The following is a 20,999-nucleotide window of genomic DNA, read 5'->3' on the forward strand; positions in this document are numbered from 1 at the left end:
GCCAGGACCCGCGGGCCCGGAAACGCTTGCAGTCACACGTGGGCGCCGACGGCCCGGGCTGCTGTCGCAGGGAGCTACGGTCGCCCAGACAACTGCCCGCCGTCGACGCCCGCTGGACTCCCCGGCTCCAGCCGCCAGACCAGTCCAGCTTCGGCCGGCGCCCGGCTATGAGGTGGATACCAGGCTCAGTGTGACCACCTCCCTCCAGTACGTACATACATCCCGAACCCGCGTCCTGCCGGCCGCTGAGGGGCTCCTACGAGCTTCCCACACTCCCCGAGGGCCCGCGGTCACGGGAAGTTCCCCACTGTCATTGCCACTCCGAGAGCTGGGTCCTCGGCTCTTGAAGTCCAGTCAGATTCCTGGGTCCCTCGGTCTTACCCTGTCTCTTTCTCCTTAGGGTTTTTCCACCTCGTTCGGACCTCCTGCATAACCATGTCCGTTCTTTACGTCTCTCCTCACCCCGATGCCTTCCCCAGCCTCCGAGCCCTTATAGCTGCTCGCTACGGGGAGCATGGGGAGGGTCCGGGATGGGGAGGAGCCCACCCCCGCATCTGTCTCCAGCCGCCCCAGACCAGCAGGAGTCCCTTTCCGCCACCCCGCCTGCCCGCCCTGGAACAGGGGCCCGGTGGGCTCTGGGTGTGGGGGGCCACAGCTGTGGCCCAGCTGCTGTGGCCAGCAGGCCTGGGGGGCCCTGGGGGTAGTCGGGCAGCCGTCCTCGTCCAGCAGTGGGTCAGTTACGCAGACACGGAGCTGATACCAGCTGCCTGTGGGGCAACGCTGCCAGCCTTGGGACTCCGAAGCTCTGGCCAGGACCCCCAGGTGAGAAGAAGCGCAGAGGGGAAGGGGGAAATTTAGAAGAAGGAAGCAAGACTTGGAATGGATGGTGAGCCAGGAAGTCAGCATGTCAGACGTAGGAAAAAATTGATCGTATTCCATATTGCCACCTGCTATGGTAATCTTGGGTAGCTTTCTTAAACTCTTTGAGCCTTGGTCTTTCTATGTCTGTGAAAACGAGAATTGAGAACATGTTGAGAAGTTGAAAAGATGTGTGCAGAGCACATAATCTAGTGCCAGGTGTTTTAAAGTCTCAGAGTAAGTGTTTGATGAATCTGAAACTGATGAGGTTAGGTAGAGGTTACTGTGAATTGTAGGAAAAGATTGGGTGAAGGAGAGATGAGGAGAGGTAGTCAGGCCTGGAGAGATGACAGTTGCTGGGAGAAGATGGAGGAGAAGTGAAATGAGGAAGAAGGGAAGTAGGAGAAAGGAGAGAGAATCATACCAGATTATAATTAAATTCTTCTTGAGTGGAGCTGTGCCTTACTGCCCTTATAACACCACCTCCTTGCAGAGTATTGAGCACATGGTGGATAACTAGTATTTTTTTGAATGAATGAATGAATGAAATGAATATAAGACTTAGATCCTGGTTTGCTCCCTCATATCCTGACTACCCTATGTAAATAGCGGCCCCCCTCATTGGAATCCTCTCTCCCCCTCAGCTTCATTTATTTTTCTTCATAGCACTTAGGAGAAAAATAGGGTAATACATTATATATTTGCACATTTATTGTCTCCGCCCCTAGAATGTAAATTTCAACAGGTCAGAGGCTCCATCTGTTCATATTGTCTCCTCATTCATTAGAGAAGGCCTGGCATGCAGTAAGTACTTAAAAAATATTTGTTGAAGCAGTTACTGTGTTGCTTCATGTGACTTTTAACTTCCTGTGCTCAGTATATTGTATCTGACATATAAGTGTTTAGTAGGCAGTCCAGTGGTTAAGACTCCACGCTTCCACTGCCTGGGGTGCGGGTTCGAGCCCTCTTTGGGGAACTAAGATCCCGCATGCTGCGTGGTATGGCCAAAAAAAAAAAAAAAAAAAAAAAGTGTTCAGTAGGAATTTATTGAATGAATGGGAAGTATTTTTATTATGATCATTTCAGTGAAGAAGAAACATGATTTGTGGGAATGGAAGGAGGCCAAATGGATTGAATGGGGGTGGGGATTGAGGTGGGCCGAGCCTTATCTCATATCCCTTTTCCTTCCTGTTAGGCTGCACTGGCGGCCCTGGGCAGGGCCCTGAGCCCCTTGGAAGAGTGGCTTCGGCTGCACACCTACTTGGCTGGAGAGGCACCCACTCTGGCTGACCTGGCGGCTGTCACAGCTTTGCTGCTGCCTTTCCGTTATGTGAGTCATTGGGGCTTGGGGAAGAATGAGGGCAGGTTCCCTTAGACCTCACTATAGGGTGAGTAAGGATAGTTCATTTCTTTTCCCCACCCCAGGTCCTGGACCCCTCTGCCCGCCGGATTTGGGGTAATGTGACTCGCTGGTTTATCACATGTGTCCAGCAGCCAGAATTCCGGGCCGTGCTGGGAGAGGTGGCTGTGTATTCAGGGGCCAGGCCTCTCTCCCAACAGCCAGGTGAGGAAGCATGGAGGGTGGGAGCGAAGGGGTTCCTCTGGGGCCTTTCATGCAGCTCACTTTCTTTTGTCTCTTAGGAACAGCAGAATCACTGGGACAGGAGCTGGGCGGGGGTAGGTGGGAGGTCAGCACGGGGGAGCCTTTGGGCAGCTGAAATAGGCCATCTGAGACGTAATAGCACTCTTCACAGAGGGTCCCCAGCAGGTCTGCATTTCTGTGCCTCTTTCCAGGCTCTGAGGTCCCTGCACCCCCAAAGACAGCTGCTCAACTCAAGAAAGAGGCAAAGAAACGGGAGAAGCTAGAGAAATTCCAACAGAAGCAGAAGGTCCAACAGCAGCAGCCACCCCCTGGGGAGGTGAGAGGCTGGTGGAGCTGGATGGAGGGTTGGTGCCATGGTGAGCGGCTGATATCTGGGCCTATATCCTTTCCCTCCCGAGCAGAAGAAACCAAAACCAGAGAAGAGGGAGAAACGGGATCCTGGGGTCATTACCTATGACCTCCCAACCCCACCTGGAGAAAAGAAAGGTACTAGGAGGGGGAAGAGAGACCTCCACTCTTCACCTCTACCCTCCTTGTCTCTTCTCTTTTTACCCCTTTTGCTCTGTCCTTGCTCCCACTACTTTGCTTAGTGAGGATTTGCAGAGTCCCAGGTCCTTCTCTGCTGGCCCTTCGTCCCCTTCCCAGCTGCTCCCAGCCTCGGCTCTGACCCTTTCCTTCCTCCCCCTCAGATGTCAGTGGCACCATGCCTGACTCCTACAGCCCTCAGTATGTGGAGGCTGCCTGGTACCCTTGGTGGGAGCAGCAGGGCTTCTTCAAGCCCGAGTATGGGGTGAGTGGGCACTGCTGCCCAGGCCTGGAGGGGATGGGGGAGCGGGGAAGGACAGGGCTGAAGGATACATTGCCTGGGAGCGGACCAGAAGAGGTGACGTGAGGCCTTAGTAAGTACCCATCCTTCCTCCCTGTCAGCGTTCCAGTGTGTCAGCACCAAATCCTCGGGGCATCTTCATGATGTGCATTCCACCCCCCAACGTGACAGGCTCTCTGCACCTGGGCCACGCGCTCACCAACGCCATCCAGGACTCCCTGACCCGATGGTGAGCTCCCATCCTCCCCTCCAACTGGTCCCCTCTGCCTTCTCTGGCTCCACACTCCTGTGGTTCCCTTCTCTTTGCCGACTGGGGCCCTCAGCTCTGTCCCCTGGTGGTGCTACACCTCTCTGGGTCACTCCCATCTGATGACTTAGCATCCTCTCCTGGTCAAGTAACCAGCACTTCCACTTGCAGACTCTCTTCTCTTGCCACTAAAAATAACATTATTTTGAATTTAGCAGGAAATATGTGAATATATTCTTGTAAGAAATTTAAAACTTCAAGTTTCTTTGACCACCCTCCTCCAGATTCACTCCCTCCTAAGAATTAGCACACATCATTGTCATCACTTGGATGTGTATCTTTCCAGACCTTTCCTATTTGCTTACATGTACATGTACCCATAGAAATGTGTAGTTTTCCTTTTGATAAATGGGTTTTTCTTTTCTGTAACATAAAGGGCTCACACCAAACTTGTTATTTTATAACTTTTTTCTTACCCTTAACAGTTTATCTAGAGATTTTTCCTCATCCTTCTATGTGGACTGACTTGATTCTCCTCATTGCTCCTTAGTGTGGCTTTACATAATGGTGTCACTTTTTTTTTTTTTTTTTTTTTTTTTGGTACGCGGGCCTCTCACTGCTGTGGCCTCTCCCGTTGCGGAGCACAGGCCCCAGACGCACGCAGGCTCAGTGGCCATGGCTCATGGGCCCGGCCACGCCGCGGCATGTGGGATCTTCCCGGACCGGGGCACGAACCCGTGTCCCCTGCATCGGCAGGCGGACTCTCAACCACTGCGCCACCAGGGGAGCCCTGGTGTCACTTTTTATTAATGGATGTTCCTAATTTTTCTCTGTTGAAAAGTGCTGGAATGCACATTTCCTATACATGCTTTCTCAAGCTCCTGTGGAAGCATATCTCTGGCGTAGATACCAAGAAGTGAAATCTCTGTGTCCAAGGGGCCTGCCTTTATTGAGTACAAATAGAAGCTGGCAAGTTGCCCTCCAAAACGGCTTTACCAGTTTATACTCCATGAGTTGCATGTGAGGTGTGCCCCTGCCAACCCTGGACATTATCTGTCTTTGTTTTGCCAGTCTGATGGGGGGGAAATGGTTATTTCTGTTACTGCTGATTACTAGTGAGGCTGTGTCTCTTCATGTATCCTGGCCAGTCAGGTTTCTCTTTATATGTATTGTCTGAACCTGTTGTTTGCCCATCTTTCTATTCTTTGTTTGTTTGTTTACTTTTTTAATTGTTTCGTTAGAAGATTCTTTATAGAGTGTATGTATACATTTTGGCTATTGATTTTTGTCGTTGTTGTTATATATGTTATAAACATTTTCTCCTGTTCTAGCAGTTGACGTTTTTTCCCCCACTGTTAATATTTTGACTAGTTAACAACCACAAAGGCTAATATTTCAGGTGATGAATTTCTTTTAAAAAGTATTTTAAAACAGCATCTTATCTATTGAAACTAGGGTTTATTTATTATATTTTAAATTTTGAGAAGTTTTTCTAGTGTCCTACTTAACTCAATTAATTGGTCAAAAATATTTACAGGACATAACTGTGTGCCAGCTCTGCTCCGGGCACTGGGATACGTCAGACTTAGCATTTTGCAAGGAATGAAGAGTTGGAAAAACAGAGTTGTGTTAAATACATATAACAGCCAGATTATTTACGTGAGGAAAGGTTACACTTCTTACAGAACACTTAAGCTAACAACATTTTTTTCTAATGAGCACGGTTTAAATCAAATATTAGAAACTCCCATTACTTAACTGGAATAGATTCACGTCAGTGTTTTAGAATCACAGATAATGTGAAATAACAGCCATAGGTATCTCCACCAGTAAGACATAAAAATGAAGTAAAAGTGACTATCTACCTATGTTTTTTCCTTTTTTTTCTAGCAGAGAATAAGGTGTTTTTCTACAAATATCCATGACATTTTATTGATTTTTTTTTTTTGGCCAAATTTATATGCTCCCCAAGAGACACTTAGTGAAATAATATTTTTATCTTCCTCTCTCATGCTTGATTTCTTTAATAGTATTGTTTAACAACATCTTGAAAAGGTCAGAAAATGTTCATATCCATTACAGCATATAAGAATGTCTGTGATCTGTAAGAGAATGGAGTTGCTACAGTCCTGTCCCCAAGGAGATCTAAACCCAGTGGGGGTAAACAGACTGATAAAGTAATGGATATAATGCAGTTTGATGAGTCATTGAAAATAATGTATGGACACGGCGTTACTGTATTTCTACAGTAATTTTCTCTCCCCCACTCTTTTTAAACATTATCATTTTTTAAAATTAATTAATTAATTAGTTAAATTTTGGCTGTGTAGGGTCTTCATTGCTGCACATGGGCTTTCTCTAGTTGCAGCAGTTGGGGGCTACTCTTTGTTGTGCTGCGCAGGCTCCTCATTGCAGTGGCTTCTCTTGTTGTGGAGCATGGGCTCTAGGCATGTTGGCTTCAGTAGTTGTGGCACGTGGGCTCAGCAGTTGCGGCGCACAGGCTTAGTTGCTCCACGGCATGTGGGATCTTCCCAGACCAGCTCGAACCCGTGTCTGCTGCTTTGGCAGACAGATTCTTAACCACTGCACCACCAGGGAAGTCCCATTAACATGTATCATTTTTTGTTTTTGTTTTTGTTTCTTGCGGTACGCGGACTTCTCACTGTTGTGGCCTCTCCCGTTGCGGAACAACAGGCTCCGGATGCGCAGGCTCAGCGGCCATGGCTCACGGGTGCAGCCGCTCCGCGGCATGTGGGATCTTCCCGGACCGGGGCACGAAGCCATGTCCCCTGCATCGGCAGGCGGACTCTCAACCACTGCACCACCAGGGAAGCCCAACACGTATCATTTTTTAATAACAATAATAATAGCTGACATTAATTTGGTCTTCTCTCCTACTTTAAAATGTACTTCTCAAAGGTCACCAAAAAGTTCATTATAGGGGCTTCCCTGATGGCGCAGTGGTTGAGAGTCCACCTGCCGATGCAGGGGACACGGGTTCGTGCCCCGGTCCGGGAGGATCCCACATGCCGCGGAGCGGCTGGGCCCGTGAGCCGTGGCCGCTGAGCCTGCGCGTCCTGAGCCTGTGCTCCGCAGCGGGAGAGGCCACAACAGTGAGAGGCCCGCGTACCGCAAAAAAGAAAAAAAAAAAAAAAAAAAGTTCATTACAGTTTAATGCTTCATGGGCCACATCAGCGCAGAGCTTGATTAAGAGTAAACTGCATTTACTTGTACCAGAGTATGGTAGGTGAAGACTCGCGATACTGCCATCTCTATTTCTCTAATTCATCCCGATTAATTCCCTGAAGTATCACTAGCTTCCAGTCATTTTCTCCAAAATAGTCGAGTCCTTGAATTTCAACTCAGAGATTTTATTGTTCTGAGGTTTTATGTTTTAACCTAGTCAGTTTACCAATGTTCTTTGACTTAATGTTTACTGTCTTGTTAAAGAAAATCTCTCCTGCCTCCAAGTTACAAATGTGATCGATCACCTATTATTTTCTTCTTTTTTTTAATTTTTGGAAACGATACCATTTTCTAATGCTTTTCTTATAGTTTTGTTTTCTAAAGCTGACGGTTTTTCTTTTTAATTAAATTAGAATTAAACTAAATTTAGATTTATTTTAAAGTAAATAAGTTTATTTTTGTGGCTTTGGGGAAGTAGGGCAATTTTTCCAACCAATTAGCTAGTGTCCCAAAGAAATTTATTGAATAGTTTGTCCTTTCTCCACTGATATGAAATGCCACCTTTAACAAATACTAAATATGCTTGAATCTGTTTCCAGTCACTGTTTTGTTTCCTTAATCTATAACTTTGTTCCTAGTTCCTGTGAAAACTTCTTTTAATAATCGTAACTTTCTCACATGTGTTGATATTTAGCTGGGCGAGAGCCTCCTCTTTGTCCTTCTTTTGCCAAATTGCCTTGGCTATCCTCACACATCTCTGTCTGACAGTGATTTTAGAGTTGGGAGAGTCCTGCCCCATCGCCCCTCTCTTTCTCAAGTTCACCGACTGCCTGCCTAGAGTCCCTTCCTCCTTCGGGGCAGCTCTACTGCCTGCTCACCTCTGCTTCTCCGTGCTCCTCCCACAGGCACCGCATGCGCGGGGAGACCACCCTGTGGAATCCTGGCTGTGACCACGCGGGCATTGCCACCCAGGTGGTGGTGGAGAAGAAACTCTGGCGCGAGCAGGGGCTGAGTCGGCACCAGCTGGGCCGAGAGGCCTTTCTGCAGGAGGTCTGGAAGTGGAAGGAGGAGTGAGTGCAGCATCCCTGCAGACATCACAGCCCTGCCTCCCTGTCCCCTGTCCAGATAAGATCTCTGTCACCTGCAACCCTGGCTGCAGGGTCAGACCCTCCCACAGAGGCTGAGGGTCATTTGGCCCCAGGGACAACGTCCGTTTCAGAGGGATGAGTGATCCCCATATTCTGCCCCATTAGCTGCCTGGTGTCTCCCTCCACCCAGGCCTGAATGCTGATCCCGGCCTTTCTGTCCACTTCCAGGAAAGGGGATCGGATTTACCACCAGCTGAAGAAGCTTGGCAGCTCCTTGGACTGGAATCGAGCCTGTTTCACCATGGATCCTGTGAGTAGGAATAGGGGCGGGTCTCGGGGCTGGGGTAGGAGTAGGAAGCTCCCCACGGAAGAGAGCATATGCCCAGGGCCCTCCCCCAGGAGGTGGTCCACTCATAGGAAACCACTAGGGCTCAGCTGCAAATGCCGCTTTCTACCCCCTGTCATGGCCCTTTTGTGTTACCTGTCACCTACCTTAGGAGCTCAGATTCCTTCCAGTGGCACATGGTGGGGCCTCACCCTCCCCTGGAGCCTGAACCCCCAGGATTTTCTGCATTAGCACCTGTCCCTAGCTGAGTGGTCTCCCTGCCATCTACAGTATCACCAGGCTGTTGCCAACCGGTGTTCCCATAGTGCCCTCTCCCCCTCAAGAAAAGTACTTCTCTCCTCTAGCCCCTAGAGGGGTCTGTGTGCCGGGCAGTGGGGCTCTGGGCCAGCCGGGTCTCACTGGCCCCTGCTGCCTTGACACCGAGGCCCATCTCTGGCTCCCCCTGTTCCCCCCTAGAAACTGTCAGCAGCCGTGACGGAGGCCTTTGTCCAGCTCCATGAGGAAGGAGTCATCTACCGTAGTACCCGCCTTGTCAACTGGTCCTGTACCCTCAACTCTGCCATCTCAGACATCGAGGTGTGCCCCTTCCCTCCCCCGGCTCTCCCCATCTCCACCCTCAGCCCCTGGGCCACTCTTCTTAATCTCCGCCTCACAGGTGGATAAGAAGGAGTTGACAGGCCGCACACTGCTCTCTGTGCCTGGCTACAAGGAGAAGGTGGAGTTTGGGGTCCTCGTCTCCTTTGCTTACAAGGTCCAAGGCTCAGGTAGGAGCCAGGGGCACCAGGGTCCTGGGCTGGGTTGGCTGGGGGGTGGGAAGGGCCCAGCGCTGAGCCCACAAGGCCTCCTGTCACCCCAGACAGCGACGAGGAGGTGCTGGTGGCAACAACTCGGATTGAGACGATGCTGGGAGACGTGGCCGTAGCCGTGCACCCCAAAGACCCCAGATACCAGGTGTGGCGGTGTGCTGCCCGCAGTTGGGGGATGAATGCTGGCTGAAGCGGCCCCCACGCTACGTGGGGGGATGGGTGCTGAGCCCCCAGCTGATGAGAGAAATTGGATCAGAAACTCATCTGCTGGCTGTTTTCTGGACGTGTAGATGGAATTTGGATGTTAGAAAGTTAGGACCCTGCATAGGAGGGAGGCGGGCCCAGCCCTTCGTGCGTTTTTGGCATCTCCCTCTGTCCCCAGCACCTGAAGGGGAAGAGCGTGATCCACCCATTCGTGTCTCGGAGCCTTCCCATCATCTTCGATGGTTTTGTGGACATGGAGTTCGGCACAGGTGAGCACAGGGCTGTCCTGTGGGGAGAGGAAGGAGCCATGAGGCACACTCCTGCTGTCCGTCTCCCCTTTCAAAGAAAAAAATAAGCTTCACCTGAGCAGGCAGGAGTTGGGCTGGTTCTCAGGGGACTGTGTGAGGGGGATGGGGGACAGGGGTGATCTGAGAGCCACATCCGTCGGCAAAAGGGGGAGTGCGTGTGGGCAGAGACTCTTCTGAGTCCCTCGTGACCCTGGCACCCCGGCGCACACCCCAGGCGCGGTGAAGATCACCCCTGCACACGACCAGAATGACTATGAGGTTGGGCAGCGGCATGGGCTGGAGGCCATCAGCATCATGGACGCCCAAGGGGCCCTTGTCAACGTGCCCCCACCTTTCCTGGTGAGACTGCCTGGGGCGTGGTGGCTGGCTCAGGAGACGGCGGGGTACCTGGCACGGCCGTGACAGAGCCTGTCTCACATCCAGGGCCTGCCCAGGTTTGAGGCCAGAAAGGCGGTGCTGGCGGCGCTGAAGGAGCGGGGACTGTTCCGTGGCACTGAGGACAACCCCATGGTGGTGCCACTTTGCAAGTGAGGGTGGAGGCCAGGGAAGGGGGCGGGGACGGGTTTCTCGGGGTGCTCACCACCCAGCTTCCCCACCCACACGTACCTGCAGCCGCTCCAAGGACGTGGTGGAGCCTCTCCTGCGGCCGCAGTGGTACGTGCGCTGTGGGGAGATGGCCCAGGCCGCCAGCGCTGCTGTGACACGGGGCGACCTCCGCATCCTGCCCGAGGCCCATCAACGCACATGGCATGCCTGGATGGACAACATCAGGTGCGTCAGGCCCCTCGATGTGGGAATGGCGACTGGGCAAGGGGCCAAGCGGGGCAGAGGCCGGGCACCTCCTGCCCTTCCTTCATTCCCTCTCCTCCCCCTGACACTTGCAGGGACTGGTGCATCTCCCGGCAGCTGTGGTGGGGCCATCGCATTCCAGCCTATTTCGTCACTGTCAGTGACCCAGCTGTACCCCCAGGGGAGGTGAGAACTAGGCCAGGGCTGGGTACTGGCACATCTTGAGGGGGCTCTGGGTTCATTGGATCTTGGTGGGGGGACAGGCAGAGGTGCCCCCTTGGATACTCACTCCACCTGTGGCAGGACCCTGATGGGCGGTACTGGGTGAGTGGGCGCACCAAAGCCGAGGCTCTGAAGAAGGCAGCCGAGGAGTTCGGAGTGTCCCCGGACAAGATCAGTCTCCAGCAAGGCAAGGCGGGGCCTTGGGGTGGGGGCAGTGGGGGCTGATCCTCACCTCCACCCCGTCTGACCTCTGGCCCCCCTCAGATGAAGACGTACTGGACACCTGGTTCTCCTCTGGCCTCTTCCCCTTCTCCATCCTGGGCTGGCCCAACCAGGTACATTCCCGGGGCCAGCGCAGGGTGGGGTGGGAGTCGTGGGGGTGGGTGCTTGGCTCCCCATCACTCACGCCCTGCTCTGCCCCCAGTCAGAAGATCTGAGTGTGTTCTACCCGGGGACGCTGCTGGAGACGGGCCATGATATCCTCTTCTTCTGGGTGGCCAGGATGGTCATGCTTGGCCTGAAGCTCACTGGCAGGCTGCCCTTCAGAGAGGTATGGAGACTGCTGAGACCCCTCCCACTGTCCCCTCCCTCACCCGGGCAGCTGTGGGTGGGCCTGGCCAAGGAGGCTTGTGGGGTCTCAAAGCCAGCCTGGGCTCTACTAGGTGATTCTGCACCCCAGTTTCTTAGAGGAGGGAGCACTTCTAATTCACACGAAGGCACTGAAGGGGCTGGCAGGGACACCGAGGGGCCTGAGGTTCAGAGGAGGGCAAACCAGAGGTAGGGGTAGGGGGACAGGCATTGGGGTCTAGGTGGGGAGACATCCCCACAGGCCTTCCTTTCCCTGCCTCGCAGGTCTACCTCCACGCCATCGTGCGGGATGCCCACGGCCGGAAGATGAGCAAGTCGCTAGGCAACGTCATTGACCCCCTGGACGTTATCCACGGAGTCTCTCTGCAGGTGGGGCTGGATGCTGGCTCAGGCCGGGAAGGGCTGTGGGGTGGTGGCCGCGGGCCTCTGACTACTCCCACCTCACCCTCAGGGCCTCCATGACCAGTTACTGAACAGCAACCTGGATCCCAGCGAGGTGGAAAAGGCTAAAGAAGGGCAGGTACAGAGGGTGGGCCCGGGGCTGGAGTTTGGGCAGAAGGCAGGTGAGGCTGGCTCAGGACGCTCACTCTTTACCCGCAGAAGGCAGATTTCCCGGCGGGGATCCCTGAGTGTGGCACCGATGCTCTCCGGTTTGGACTGTGCGCCTACACGTCCCAGGGTACGGCTCCCCAAACCTGTCTCAGCTGCATCGTTCCTCCTTCCCTGAGGCACAGCTCTCTCCTCTGCCCTGGGCGTGAGCTGGGAGGGAGAACGGTGTGGACTCACACTTCACCTCCACCCAGGCCGTGATATCAACCTGGATGTGAACCGGATATTGGGATACCGCCATTTCTGCAACAAGCTCTGGAACGCCACCAAGTTTGCCCTCCGTGGCCTTGGGAAGGATTTTGTGCCCTCACCCACCTCTGAGGTGAGGGCCTGGTAGGCGCGAGGTGGGCAGCACCCACACAGGTTGCATCCTTGCCATCAAGCACGGCCCATGCTGTTTCAGGATTGTAGCCACAGAGTCAGGAAGCCCGGCTCCTGCCCCCAAGCCTCTGTCTAGCTGAGGGGACAGAAGGATATAGGGACAGATTGTCATCAGGAGAGCCTCAGGCACTGTGGTCCTCCCACAAGGTGGAGGGGGACCTGCCCCTTCTCCCCCAGGCACTGGGCACTTGGTGGTTGCCTTGGACCCATCAGGCTCCTGGAATGCAGATTTCCCCATGGTTCCCGTTCCCATGGGGTTCTGGCTCCCCTCCGCCTGGGCACATGGTGGCCCCCCGCCTGATATGGTGCTTCCTCCCAAGCCTGGAGGCCACGGGAGCCTGGTGGACCGCTGGATCCGCAGCCGGCTGGCTGAAGCTGTGAGGCTCAGCAACCAGGGTTTCCAGGCCTACGACTTCCCAGCTGTCACCACCGCCCAGTACAGCTTCTGGCTCTACGAGCTCTGTGATGTGTACCTGGTGAGGAGGGGCCGAGGGGCCAGGGTGCACAGAGCCCTGGGTTGGCATGAGACCTGAGCCAGCCTGTCCCCATCCCCGTCCTCAGCAGTTCAGCGAGGGCTGGAAGCTAGGCCTCCCCAGCCCTGAGCCCTGTGCCTCCCCCTCCCCAGGAGTGCCTGAAGCCTGTGCTGAGTGGGGTGGACCAGGTGGCAGCCGAGCACGCCCGCCAGACCCTCTACACCTGCCTGGACGTCGGCCTGCGGCTGCTCTCGCCCTTCATGCCCTTTGTGACCGAGGAGCTGTTCCAGAGGCTGCCCCGGCGGATGCCACAAGCTCCCCCTAGCCTCTGCGTTACCTCCTATCCGGAGCCCTCGGAGGTATGGGGTGTGGCGTGGCGCGGGCTCCGGGTAGCTTGCAGAGCCAGCCCCCAGCTTCCCTCACCCACTTCTCCACCCCACAGTGCTCCTGGAAGGACCCTGAGGCGGAAGGCGCCTTCGAGCTGGCCCTGAGCATCACTCGAGCCGTGCGCTCCCTGCGTGCCGACTACAACCTCACCCGGATCCGGCCCGACTGTGAGCCTCAGGCCCCCGCGTCCCCCGTCCCCTCAGCTCACTCTGGGACCTGTGTCCAGTGTGGCTGTCTCGTCTCCTTTCTCCCTCCCACGCAGGTTTCCTGGAAGTGGCTGACGAGGCCACAGGCGCCCTGGCATCAGCAGTGTCGGGCTATGTGCAGACGCTGGCCAGCGCGGGTATAGTGGCTGTCCTGGCGCTGGGGGCTTCTGCACCCCAGGGCTGCGCTGTGGCCCTGGCTTCTGACCGCTGCTCTGTCCACCTGCAGCTGCAGGGGCTGGTAGACCCGGCCCGGGAGCTGGGCAAACTGCAGGCCAAGCGCAGTGAGGCGCAGCGGCAGGCCCAGCGTCTGCGGGAACGCCGCGCTGCCTCGGGCTACACTGTCAAGGTGCCCCTCAAAGTCCAGGAGGCAGATGAAGTCAAGGTGTGTGGTGTGGGTGGGCGTTTCCTTCCCCATTTCCCACCCCATCACTCCCCCCACCATCAAACCCCCTCCTGCGCCTGCTCTGCCGGGCCCCAGGCAATCCATGGAGGAGCAGGTGGGACCACGTAATTCCCGCTCTCACACGTGAAGAACAGCCAGGGCAGGGGCACAGTCCAGGGTCACACAGCAAGTTGAAGATGGAAGCAGACCATCCATCCTTCCTCCCAGTCAGACTCCTCATGCACCACCCGCTTCCCAGAACTTGGTATCCACATGCCGGGGGGCTGGGATTGGGATTGACCCAGTACAGTCAGGAAGCTTAGCAGATCACCTGGGACCCCTGCAGGGAGGAGCCATGGGGTAAACCACAGGGACAAAAAGAGAAACATGAGTGGAGGCTAGGAGTTACAGAGCCTTGGCGGCTGAGCAGGGTTGTCTCACGTGATTGTCCCAGTAGCCCTCTCATGGCAGGGCAGTATTACCAACACCATTTTCCAGATGAAGGCTAAGGGCCCCTCAGAGCCTCTGTTCCTAACCACTGTGCTCTGCTTCCCCAGTCATTGGCTGGGGCTGAGCCACTGGGTGGCACACATGAGCTCTGAAGCCCCTTTGTCTTTGGGAATGGACCACTCTGGGAAAAGACAGGACCCAGGAGACCAGTGATGGTGGAAGAGAACAGGGAGGTGGGGAATTAGGGGGAAGCAGGCTAGCCAAGCACACAGTTCCCCCAGACTACTCCCTGCCCGTGGTCCTCACCCATCTTTCCAACTCTGACCCCTCTGCTCTTTTTTTTTTAAATATATATATTTATTTATTTTTGGCTGCGTTGGGTCTTCGTTGCCGCACATGGGCTTTCTCTAGTTGCCGCGAGTGGGGGCTATTCTTGGTTGCGGCGCGCGGCCTTCTCGTCGCGGTGGCTTCTCGTTGCAGAGCTCGGGCTCTAGGCGTGCGGGCTTCAGTAGTTTTGGCACGTGGGCTCAGTAGTTGTGGCTCACGGGCTCTAGAACGCACGCTCAGTAGTTGTGGCGCACGGGCTTAGTTGCTCCGCGCCATGTGGGATCTTCCCGGACCAGGGGTCGAACCCGTGTCCCTTGCATTGGCAAGTGGATTCTTAACCACTGAGCCACCAGGGAAGTCCCTGACCTCTCTGCTTCCTGTGGGCCTTTGGGGTTCTCTTCTCTTGGCCCTAGATCTCACCACTCACCCCCTTTTTCACCCTCAGCTCCAGCAGACAGAAGCAGAGCTCAGGAAGGTCGATGAGGCCATCTCCCTATTTCAGAAGATGCTGTGATACACCCAACTCCAACCCTCGTAACTCCCAGTGTTCCACCATGGGGATGGCAGCAATAAAATATTTTGCCACAAAACCATCTCTTGGCTGTGTGTGGTGGGGCTGGGGACGGGGTGCTGAGGGGCTGGGTTCCTGAATCCTCAGAGGCGCCAACATGAACAGGAGGGCAGCAGGCTGGGCGTGAGGCACTGGGTCCTTGCGGGTAGAGAGGGGTAGAGAGGTGCGTCTCTCTGGGTCTGGCCCTGGCCCTGAGCCAGGCCTGAGTCACGCTGCTAGCTCCCCCCTCCTGCTGCCTCCTCCTCCCAGCTCTTCCCTCACCTCCGCACTGCGGCCAACCATCCAGCCGTGGGAGGCCCGCCCTGGTGCTGGCTGCTGCGTGTGGCCTTGGGCAGGCCGGAGTAGAGGGGCCAGGAGCCGCCTGTCCTGCCCACACCCTGCCGGGGCCTCCCTCCCTCCCTCCACTGAATCCGGCCTAACTTCCCCTGCAGGTGTAAGTCCCTGTTGGTCTGAGAGGCCCTCAGGTTGTCCGGATGATTGAAGGGAGAGGGCGGGGAAGCCAGTTAAGGGGCCAAAGCAGGTGCCCATGGAGACAGAGCCGGGCCTGCCCTGAAGTCTCTGCTGCTTCCTGCTCTCTGGAGAGCCTTCTGTTCCCCAGGTCCATGTCTCAGCCATGCTCCCCACGGACGAGCCTCTGTCCCACCTGGGCCCCTCACTGCTGCTGTTGCTGCAGCTGCTGCTGGCCCCCGCAGCTGCCTTCTTCCCCAATATCTGGAGCCTCCTGGCTGCCCCCGGCTCCATCACCCACCAGGACCTGACCGAGGAGGCGGCACTCAACGTCACCCTGCAGCTCTTCCTGGAGCAGCCGCCCCCAGGTCGGCCCCCCCTTCGCCTTGAGGACTTCCTGGTGAGCGTCCCTGGGTCCGGTCACATCCCAGGTGGATTCCCCCATTCTGGGGGACTTATACTACTTGAGGGTCCTGCTTGCCCAGAGAAGGGACCCCACGCACACATTCCCTCCTCCCCTCCTGACATCAACAATACCCAGGAGTCCTGGTCCTACAATCAGGAGTCCCCCTCCTTAGGAATGTCCAGGATTGCCCCTCCCTTGTAGGGCCCAGCACCCTCAATTCCTCCCACACCCGGCCTGGAGTGACAGAGCTGAGGAAATGTAGGCAGTGGTCCGATCCAAGGGGCTTCCCTGGAACCCCTGCCCCCTACCACCCTCCCAGGGCCGCACTCTCCTTGCCGACAACCTCTTTGCCGCCTACTTCGGACCTGGGTCTCCTTCCCGGCGGTTCCGAGCAGCCTTAGGAGAGGTGTCTCGTGCCAATGCCGCCCAGGACTTCCTGCCGACTTCCAGGAATGACCCTGACTTGCACTTTGATGCCGAGCGGCTGGGCCAGGGGCGCGCACGCCTGGTGGGAGCTCTAGGGGAGACTGTGGTGGCAGCCAGAGCCCTTGACCACAGCCTGGCCCGCCAGCGCCTCGGGGCTGCACTTCATGCCTTGCAGGTGAGGACAGAGTTGGTGGGTCGTGGTCAGAGGGGTCTTCGTTTCCAGTCTTCCTGTCTCCTGAATGGTGCCTCCTTAGCCATGCCTCCCCCTACTCTAGAAGGGGCTGGGGCGCTGCTTGCCAAGGCCCTGGGGCTATTCCCTAGTCCCCGCCTCCAAACTGGCAGCTTCCTGTGGGAACAGCCCGGAGGCATTGGCGGCTGGAGCAGGTGAGTGAGAGAGGACAGTGCTGAGGTCAAGAGGTGGGCCGTGCAGGCCACTGAAAGGCCTCTGGCTGGGCTCTGAGTGAGATGGGAAGAAACGTGGGAGGCTCCCACTTTGGCCGAGCTCTATTCTGGGCAAGGGAGAGAGCAGTGGAGGGGACTTGGGGTGTCTGGGGCGTAGCAGGGTGGAGGAGGCTTTCAGGCTGGGGAACTGGGAGGAAGGGGAGTCAGGGCTGGAGACGGTGAGAACAGTGAGCTAGTGCTTCTTCCCCTTCTCCTTTCTCTTGGGACCAGGATTTCTACAGTCACAGCAACTGGGTGGAACTGGGGAAGCAGCAGCCACATCCTCACCTCCTCTGGCCAAGGCAGGGGCTGCGGAACCTGGCGCAAGGTACGGCCGGGACCCCGCTGGTGAGGGTGAGCCCACAGAGCCGCCTCACATCCTGGGGTCGAATAGGGTACAACATGGCTTCATCTCTGGAACCACCTGTGCGGTCCCTCGGTTCAGCCAAAGGCCAGTCAGCTGCTTCCCCAAGGTCACGCAGCAGAGGACAGAGCCAGGACCGGATCTGCAGACGTCAGGGAGTTCTCTGTCTTTCACGTGGCTTCCTCCCCTCACTGGATCACACGGGGGGCTTTCTCTCTCAGTCCCCTCATCCTTCCAACTGAACTGTGACCCGGAAGCTGCCTCCTGTCTAGTACAGGTTCACTTCCTGTCCACAGCTCACAGAGGGCACACTCCCGTAGGATTGGTGCCTCCCCCCCACTTCCGGGTTTTCTAGCACAGTCCCAGTCTCAAATATTAAGTCTCATTGCCAGCCATGAGCTCCAGGTTTTAGTTCAGAAAGCCTGGAAGGGTACCAGCAAAGGGTACCTATGGGCTTTTACCTTGTTCCAGTTGAGAGGAAAAGCTGAAGAAGTTCGGGTGGACAGGGATAAAGGTCAGGGGCAGCAGAATCTTGGGTGCCAGACCCTTGCCCTCTCTTCCCAGTGGGCGATCCTACCTGCTCCGACTGTGATGAGTGGAGCTGCCCTGGGAATTTGCTGGGCTTCACACTCCTCACCTCTGGCTACTTTGGAACTCATCCCTCCAAACCTCCAGGTACCAGACAGGAAAGCCCCCAGAAGTAAAGGGAGAAAGTCACTTCCTCTCCCCTGACCCTCTCCCTAGGGACCTCAGTCCTGTAGCCCTTGTCCTATTTCCTATGGCATCACTTCTTGGAAGAAGGAGAGGATGCTGGGAGGGGAGCAGGTGGATGAAGGCCCACTGAGGTGGCCATGATTGTTGGGGTGGTGGGAGCAGCTTCTCACATTGCCGATAAGACTTCAGTGCCCGAGGGCAGCTTTTGGGGACTAACTGGAGGGATCAAGGGATCTACCGTGTGCTGTGGTAACTAATCATTCCAGATTTACTCCAGATTTGCCCTCTACAAAATATCATAATTTTCTGCTTATCCTTTGCTGAGGAGTGAGAGGGTCAGGGCAGGTCAGAGAGGGCCTCGTTTTATTAGGAGGCAGTGGGTTTTTTACCTCCACCCTCCAGATCCCTTTCCCCAACCCAGGGAAATGTAGCCATGGGGGCCATTTTGACCAGAGCAGCTCCCAGCCACCACGGGGAGGCATCAACAAGGATAGCACATCCCCAGGCTTCTCCCCACACCACATGCTGCACCTCCAGGCTGCAAACCTGGCCCTTCTGGCCTCCATCCAGGCCTTCAGCCTCCTACGAAGCCGCCTGGGAGACAGGGGTTTTTCCAGGTGAGTGGCCTCCTGGGGATGGGCTCCTTAATAGGTAGGTGCTCCAGAGTTGAGAAACCAGGGCCTGGGGACAAGTGTGCAGACCCTTCACTGTATCTCTGGCCTGCTTCCCAGGCTGCTGGACATCACCCCAGCCTCCAGCCTGAGCTTCGTCCTGGATACCACAGGAAGTATGGGTGAGGAGATCAATGCTGCCAAAATCCAGGCTCGCCACATTGTGGAGCAGCGACGGGGCGGCCCCATGGAGCCCACCCACTATGTTCTGGTGCCTTTCCATGACCCAGGTAACTGGGGTCTGGCAGGAATAGCGGAAGGAAGTCCAGGGCAAGGGGTAAATGCCACTGGTAGGGAAGTGGGCCTAATGGCTTCATTTCCGTAATAAAAGGGAGGCTCTTCCTAGGGTCCTGAGTGAGTCTTTACTGGTACTTGCGTGCATATTGGAAACAATCAGCCACTTCTACTGCTTCCAACATGACAGCACTTTCCATATGAGTTTAATCATTATGGGTGCTTAGGCAGGTAGCCTCTGCTTTCTTAGGCTTCCATTCTAATAAGTCATTTTCAGTTCTCTCCATTTCCTGTAGACAGAGGTTGGGATGAAGATGGGGGGTGGGTTGGTGGGTCCAGGCCTCTGTGAAATGTCTAAGACAGCTAGTTACATCATATTCCTTTCCCCACTAAATTAGAAGTCAGATCATCTGGCCTGGGTTGACCAGCACTTACTGTGTGTACTTAGGCTGATTGTTTAACCTCTCTTTCCTCAATTTCATCAACCATAAAGTGGATTAGTGTTTGCCTTATCCCGCCTATCTCCCAGGGTCAAAATGATCATCAAATAAAATTTGGATTGAGAATTCCCTACGGGCAGGGTTTGAGTCTGATCTACCTATATAAATCTCTTAGTAGCTGACATTCAAAAGGTGTTTATCACATATTTGATAAAGGTACAAGTAAGTGAATAATTAAGAATTTAGCACTTATTATGTGTCAAAGCACTATTCTAAGATTTACAAAATCAACTCATTTAATCACCCAATAACCCTCTCTGAGGTAAGTACTATTATTTCTCTGTCTTTTCTGTGAGGAAACTGAGGACCCAGTTTTTTTTGTTGTTGTTTTTTAGTTGAAGTATAGTTGACTTACAATGTTGCAGGTGTCCAGCAAAGTGATTCAGTTATATCTATTCTTTTTCAGTTTCTTTTCCATTATAAGTTATTACAAGATATTGAGTATAGTTCCCTGTGCTATACAGTGGGTCCTCCTTGTTGGTTATCTATGTTGGCTTTTTTTTTTTTTTTTGGCTGCGTCGGGTCTTCGTTGCTGTGCATGGGCTTTCTCTAGTTGTGGTGAGCGGGGGGGCTACTCTTCGTTGCAGTGCGCGGGCTTCTCATTACGGTGGCTTCTCTTTGTTGCAGAGCACGGGCTCTAGGCGTGCGGGCTTCAGTAGTTGTGGCGCGTGGGCTTAGTAGATGTGGCTCACGGGCTCTAGAGCGCAGTCTCAGTAGTTGTGGCGCACAGGCTTAGTTGCTCGGCAGCATGTGGGATCTTCCCGGACCAGGGATCGTACCCATGTCCCCTGCATTGGCAGGCAGATTCTTAACCACTGAGCCACCAGGAAAGTCCCCTTGGTTGTTTTTTATACTTACACATATACCCAAAAAGGCCCACTCAGGATAACAGGAAGTGCCACCATTTTGTGAGGAAATGAGGTCCACTTTCCCACCAGAGGTACCTAGCCCCTGTCTTGTTCTACCCTGTCAGTATAAATATAAAGGAATATTGCTATCTCAATACTTGTCCACCCAAGGAGCACAGCGGGGCCCCTTGACTGGGGAGATGCCCATGGGTGGGAATGAGGGGAGCCCTCCTCTCACTTCTCTCAATCTCCTTTCTCCTTTCCCAGGGTTTGGCCCCGTCTTTACAACCAGTGACCCTGACAGCTTCTGGCAACAACTCAATGAGATACATGCCTTGGGAGGTGGAGATGAGCCCGAGATGTGCCTGTCAGCCCTGGAGGTCTGCCCTCCCCACCCCTTCCCTTCTTCTCCCGCCACCCCTCTCCAGGCCCCACCATCAAGGGAGCTTAGAGCTTCCCTGGGACCTCATCCCTCCACCCCATCTTCAGAACCTAGTCCCACTCGCTTCACTCCAGGTTCCAGGGCCGTATTGCCTTCTACTCTGCCCTCCCTTGCTCTGCCCATTCCCCTACTGCCACCACTTTTTTTAAAAGTTATTTGGTTGTGCCAGGTCTTAGTTGTGGCAGGTGGGCTCCTTAGTTGCGGCTCACCTGCTCCTTAGTTGCGGCACATGGGCTCCTTAATTGCGGCAGGCGGGCTCCTTAGTTGTGGCATGTGAACTCTTTGTTGCGGCATGCATGTGGGATCTAGTTCCCTGACCAGGGATCGAGGCCCGGCCCCCTGCACTGGGAGCGTGGAGTCTTATCCACTGCGCCACCAGGGAAGTCCCACTGCTGCCATTTTTTAACACCAGTTTTTTCCCTCCCCTGTCAGCTGGCCCTGCTACACACACCTCCACTCTCAGACATCTTCGTCTTCACTGACGCCTCCCCCAAGGATGCCTTTCTCACCAACCGGGTGGAATCTCTGACTCAGGAGCGGCGTTGCAGAGTAAGCATAGCTGGTGGGAGACTCAGTGTTAGCTACCCAGGGATGTGGGAAACTGCAGGACAACTCTCATTACAAGGGTCACACTCACACTAGGGTGGTT

At 54.9% G+C, this 20,999-nt stretch overlaps 2 protein-coding genes across 5 annotated transcripts in view; both read left to right on the forward strand.

Annotated features, from left to right (window-relative positions):
• Nucleotides 1-23: 23 nt before the first annotated feature.
• VARS1 (valyl-tRNA synthetase 1) lies at nt 24-14,876 on the forward strand. 4 transcript variants are annotated; one of them, XM_024738631.1, is made up of 30 exons: nt 24-207; nt 401-822; nt 2,054-2,188; nt 2,284-2,422; nt 2,653-2,777; nt 2,863-2,947; nt 3,151-3,251; nt 3,389-3,516; nt 7,626-7,790; nt 8,037-8,118; nt 8,611-8,730; nt 8,810-8,918; nt 9,011-9,105; nt 9,343-9,433; nt 9,687-9,811; nt 9,896-9,999; nt 10,085-10,243; nt 10,357-10,447; nt 10,565-10,670; nt 10,748-10,818; nt 10,908-11,033; nt 11,336-11,440; nt 11,523-11,591; nt 11,672-11,750; nt 11,875-12,002; nt 12,382-12,537; nt 12,687-12,893; nt 12,977-13,264; nt 13,354-13,509; nt 14,732-14,876. In XM_024738631.1, the coding sequence occupies exons 2-30, from the start codon at nt 436-438 to the stop codon at nt 14,798-14,800; spliced, it is 3,801 nt and encodes a 1,266-aa protein (XP_024594399.1). In that variant the 5' UTR covers nt 24-207; nt 401-435; the 3' UTR covers nt 14,801-14,876. The 4 variants fall into 4 exon arrangements, 3 of the variants coding, with proteins under 3 accessions (XP_024594399.1, XP_024594400.1, XP_024594401.1); XR_003002385.1 differs by lacking the exon at nt 24-207 and having other exon boundaries at nt 436-822; nt 12,977-13,088; nt 13,184-13,264; nt 14,732-14,868; XM_024738632.1 differs by lacking the exon at nt 24-207 and having other exon boundaries at nt 436-822; nt 12,977-13,088; nt 13,184-13,509.
• Nucleotides 14,877-15,470: 594 nt separating this feature from the next.
• Nucleotides 15,471-20,999, forward strand: part of VWA7 (von Willebrand factor A domain containing 7) — a 10,910-nt gene continuing 5,381 nt past the window's right edge. Inside the window, exons 1-8 of the mRNA XM_024738625.1 lie at nt 15,471-15,704; nt 16,030-16,311; nt 16,809-16,905; nt 17,506-17,616; nt 18,077-18,272; nt 18,387-18,556; nt 20,176-20,288; nt 20,783-20,899. Coding sequence (XP_024594393.1) covers nt 15,471-15,704; nt 16,030-16,311; nt 16,809-16,905; nt 17,506-17,616; nt 18,077-18,272; nt 18,387-18,556; nt 20,176-20,288; nt 20,783-20,899 — 1,320 coding nt within the window. The remainder of the gene's footprint in view (nt 15,705-16,029; nt 16,312-16,808; nt 16,906-17,505; nt 17,617-18,076; nt 18,273-18,386; nt 18,557-20,175; nt 20,289-20,782; nt 20,900-20,999) is intronic.

Source organism: Neophocaena asiaeorientalis, unplaced genomic scaffold (genome assembly GCF_003031525.2).
Source record: "Neophocaena asiaeorientalis asiaeorientalis breed wild unplaced genomic scaffold, Neophocaena_asiaeorientalis_V1.1 scaffold282, whole genome shotgun sequence".
Classification (NCBI taxonomy): Eukaryota; Metazoa; Chordata; class Mammalia; order Artiodactyla; family Phocoenidae; genus Neophocaena; species Neophocaena asiaeorientalis.

Bases quoted from the DNA above. Each gene is read 5' to 3' on its own strand.
- VARS1 (XM_024738631.1), top strand. From the start codon at position 436: ATGTCCGTTCTTTACGTCTCTCCTCACCCCGATGCCTTCCCCAGCCTC. The intron at 2,778-2,862 runs GTGAGAGGCTGG...CCTCCCGAGCAG, and splicing joins AGCAGCCACCCCCTGGGGAG to AAGAAACCAAAACCAGAGAA. The intron at 2,948-3,150 runs GTACTAGGAGGG...CCTCCCCCTCAG, and splicing joins CCCACCTGGAGAAAAGAAAG to ATGTCAGTGGCACCATGCCT.